This window comes from Betta splendens, chromosome 7 (genome assembly GCF_900634795.4).
Source record: "Betta splendens chromosome 7, fBetSpl5.4, whole genome shotgun sequence".
NCBI classification, from domain to species: Eukaryota; Metazoa; Chordata; class Actinopteri; order Anabantiformes; family Osphronemidae; genus Betta; species Betta splendens.
The window spans coordinates 2,345,471-2,349,541 of record NC_040887.2 but is presented as its reverse complement, the minus strand read 5'-3'; the positions used below and the strand labels follow the sequence as shown (position 1 = coordinate 2,349,541).

General features: G+C 45.6%; 1 protein-coding gene across 2 annotated transcripts; it reads left to right on the top strand.

The window, feature by feature from the left end:
- Positions 1–229: 229 nt before the first annotated feature.
- Positions 230–3,330, top strand: asb14b (ankyrin repeat and SOCS box containing 14b). Of its 2 annotated transcripts, XM_029156265.3 has the most exons (10): positions 230–345; positions 512–665; positions 752–804; positions 893–1,024; positions 1,100–1,258; positions 1,338–1,583; positions 1,756–1,924; positions 2,006–2,540; positions 2,625–2,778; positions 2,867–3,330. In XM_029156265.3, exons 2-10 carry the CDS (start codon positions 541–543, stop codon positions 3,040–3,042), a joined length of 1,749 nt encoding a protein of 582 aa, XP_029012098.1. In that variant the 5' UTR covers positions 230–345; positions 512–540; the 3' UTR covers positions 3,043–3,330. The 2 variants fall into 2 exon arrangements, with proteins under 2 accessions (XP_029012098.1, XP_029012099.1); XM_029156266.3 differs by lacking the exons at positions 230–345; positions 512–665; positions 752–804; positions 893–1,024; positions 1,100–1,258 and having other exon boundaries at positions 1,412–1,583; positions 1,737–1,924.
- Positions 3,331–4,071: the final 741 nt, after the last annotated feature.

The following is a 4,071-nucleotide window of genomic DNA, read 5'->3' as shown; positions in this document are numbered from 1 at the left end:
AAATAAGACGTGGCTATTTAAACTATGAGTAACCTGTGCAGATATGCATCTATGTGTAATTATGCATCTTGGAATAGAAAGCATTTGCTCATAATGTAGTACTTCATTTGGTGCAAAAACAGAGGTTTTAATGCTGGGACATGTGCTCATAACCCTCGTTGGCGGCTGCTGTGCTCAGTGTGTTGGAGCTCGGTGCCGTCTGTCGACCCTGTGATCTGATATTTATGGAGAACAGATATAAATAGCTCCAGCAACTGAGGTGGCCACTGGATATACTGTTGTAAAACCTACCGAGGGATTGCAGCCATTTATCTGAAGGGAAAAAAGGTTCAATCAATAAATACTGTAAGTAGAAAGAGTTTGAAGCTAACTTTACTGGTGTTAAGCTGTTGCTATTTGCTTCGCCTGCAGTAACTTTGCTCTCTGTTGCTATTTAGGACTGAAGGCTGTTCTAGTTCTCATGTACCGCATTTACCGTCTTGTTTACCTTATGGCTGGTGTGTTTTCTCAGAGCAACACCTTGTATTCTGAGCCTTTCATATGGATGCAGAGGTAGAAGATGACTTCTATCAGTCAGAGGACGAGTTGGATGAAGATGAAGCAACACAATATATAATTGAACAAAGTCTCATTCAATATAGAAAGCTCAAAGGGCTGAATCCAAGGTGAATCCATTTCCAGCCAGTAGTAACTGACGCTTCTATGATTCTCATTCTTCTTCTTCATTGTACTTTGAACTCTCTTTTCACAGTGATTTGAAACCCAGTGAGGATCCAGATGAGATTTTCAAAGCAATAAAAGATGGTAAAATACTAATATTGCTGTTGCTGAATCTAGTTGTGGTTATAATTAACCTTTACGTTATAGAATTTCCTTCATGCTTCACTCTCAGGTGATGAGGAAGCATTGAACAAACTGATTCTTCAACAAGACACTCTGTCCAGAGTTGATGAACGAGGGTGGATCCCACTGCATGAGGCTGCAGTGTGGGACAACAAACGCATACTAGAGATTATTTTCTCAGGTAGTGACTAAAGGTTAAGTATTGTATATATATGTCATACTTAAACAGTGATGATTGATGGCGTCTGGATTTCAGCATCACCCCCAGGTGCAGCCCAGTGTCGCACTGTTAAGGGTGAGACACCCTTGTTCCTGGCCGTGGTCCATGGACTCCGAGAGGCTGCTACATTCCTTCTACAGAACGGTTGTAGCCCGGATGTTCAGAACGATGAGCAGGATTCTCCTTTAGTGGCAGGTAAAACTGCCTCTAAGTGAGCTCAGAAACTTCAACATGTTCACTTTGGGTCTACAGAATATTTTTTACGAATTTTCAGCTATTCTGAATGACCAGTATGACTTGGCCACGCTGCTGCTCCGCCACAACGCCGCCGTGGACCAGACGGGACCACTGAGCAGGACCGCTCTACATGAGTGCGCCTTTCTAGGTCTGGAGAACTTCGTGCACCTGCTCCTAGCGTCTGGTGCTGACCCAAATGCCTGCGACATCAAAAAGAAAACTCCTCTGGCTTTGGCAGCACAAAATGGACATTTGAATGTGGTGGAGGCGCTGTTACAAAAAGGTGAAGCCCCTGTTGTTGATATGAGAATTAAAAATATAATTCTGCCTAAATTTTGGTTTGTGTACTTTTATTTCTAATATCTCACTTCCTTAATGGATTCTTCTTCCCACATTGTTTTATATATATTATATGTGTTTCTATTGTTTCCTATAGTACCTGTATTTATTTTTAGGAGCTCATGTGTGGTGTGAATCGGAGTCAGGCACCGTTTTATTTGAGGCTGCGGCTTCAGGAAACCCGGACATCATCTCATTACTGCTGGAACATGGAGCAGATCCCAACCAGCCTCTGTACAGTGGGCACCTGCCAATTCACCGGTCGTCCTACCACGGACACAGACTGTGAGGACTATTCATGCTACATGTTTTCACACTTTGCAAATAGTTTAAATAACTATCGCGTAATTGAATCTTTTTTCTCAGGGCACTTGAGCACCTGATCCCAGTGACTAAAATGAGTGCCGTGAAGGAAAGCGGGATGAGTCCTCTCCATTCTGCGGCTGCTGGGGGACACGCTCCGTGTGTGGAGGTTCTGCTCAAAGCTGGCTACGACCCAAACTTCATGCTGCACCCGAGGGTGCGCCGCAACTACGACGATGAGCGCCGGTCCGCCCTCTTTTTCGCCGTGTCCAACAACGACCTCCAGTGCACCCGCCTGCTCCTAGAGGCCGGGGCGATGGTGAACCAGGACCCCGTAAACTGCCTGCAGGTGGCTCTCAGGCAGGGCAACTACGAACTGATCAACACGCTGCTGAAATCCGGGGCAAATGTAAACTACTACTCCCGCATCAACACCACCCACTTCCCCTCGGCGCTGCAGTACGCTCTGAAAGACGAGGTGATGCTGAGGATGATTCTAAACCACGGTTATGATGTGAAGCGCTGCTTCGACTGTCCGTACGGCGACAGTCGCCACGACTACGCTTCCTGGACAACCTCAGTCATCAAAGACATGGTGGTGAGGCCCCGTTTACGTAAGGGATGAACACGATCACTGTCATGCTCCTCCTCCACTGCCATGTTTCTCTCTTGTCCTCCTCAGTTCTGTGAGGTCATCACTGTGTCGTGGCTGAAGCACTTGTCTGCTCAGGTGGTTCGCATCATGCTCGACTACACCGACCAAGTCTCCTTCTGCAACAAACTGAAGGAAACACTGATGGAGCAGAAACAGTGGCCGGATATTTGTACCGTCCAACGTAAGAGCAGCCGCAGAGCATCATTGGTTTGCTTTTCTTCCGCTGAAGCTTCGGCGTCGTCTCTGACTTCACTGCCTTGGTTGTACAGGAAACGCACGCAGCCTGAAGCACCTGTGCCGGTTGCGGATAAGGGAACATCTTAGTCGCCTGCGCTTGAGAGCCCCAGTTTTCATCAACTTCCTTCCTCTTCCACCTCGGCTGAAAGATTACCTTCGCTACAAGGAGTTTGATGTTTACAGCAGAGGCAGCGTCATCAACCCCTAGGGACAATACAGCGCTCACAGACACAAGTTTGCTTTGTTAATGTCAGCATTGTGTATTTAGTGTAATGCTATTTGTACATTTTCTTTAAATAGCTACATTTAAAGGTTAGTGCCTTGTGTAAAAATGCTATAGTTATAATGACTAATGGGGGAATTTGGATTCTAACAACACATTTTAGTTTTAATTAATAATGCCTGTTAACACACAAATTTAATGAGAAAAACCTCTGAATATAATGCACTCCAGTTGGACTCCAAGACCTCAGTAATAAACAGACTATTGTGGAAATCCTGTTATTCTTATATTTTCCAGGAGACTGCAGTGTGATGAAGCATCTTAGGAGACCACACGGAGCACGTACCAGTGTTTACAGGACTGAGAGATAAGATGAGATACATACTTTATTGACCCCTTGGGGCATTTGACCCGTTGTCTTGGGGGAGCAGTGGGCTGCTGGTGTGAAGTGTCTTGCTCAAGGACACACCTTGTTCCAGAGGCAGAGCAACAAACCGGGACGTTCTGCTTCACCGGCCGACGCGGAGATACCAGGCCACTTAATGACTGTATTATACTCTGTTACCACCTCCCACATGGCAAATGTTGACTGTTGTTTGATGTAAATGAATGTCGGAACCCCCTTCACTTCCTCAAAGACGCTCCTTTGGTCACACCAGTAAAACCGGCAGTCTGAGAACCAAATGCTTGATGACGCGCCAGGAACAATTGACAGCCAAAAGGCACATGACACACACACACACACACACACACACACACACACAGCTCTAGAATCACATCTTGACCCTCCAAACAGCCTTCAGGCTTTGTGGGTCCGGCCACATGCTTTTAACAGAGAACTTAATGGGTGCTGGAGATTTATTGGCAGAACCATATTTAAAAGTCCACAGGCAGTAAAATCTGGAAGTCACTGTGGTAGAAAGAGGTAGCAGAGGTAGTGGGTGAAAGGTTATAAAGGCTGTTCTTGAAATTAATGCTATATTTAATCCAAAGACAGTTTAAACATAATGAAAA

What these genes read in the sequence shown, in the direction of transcription:
- asb14b (XM_029156265.3), top strand. Translation starts at nt 541, where the DNA reads ATGGATGCAGAGGTAGAAGATGACTTCTATCAGTCAGAGGACGAGTTG. An exon ending in GGATTCTCCTTTAGTGGCAG is followed by an intron (nt 1,259 to 1,337) that starts GTAAAACTGCCT and finishes ACGAATTTTCAG; the next exon opens with CTATTCTGAATGACCAGTAT. An exon ending in TCCTACCACGGACACAGACT is followed by an intron (nt 1,925 to 2,005) that starts GTGAGGACTATT and finishes CTTTTTTCTCAG; the next exon opens with GGCACTTGAGCACCTGATCC.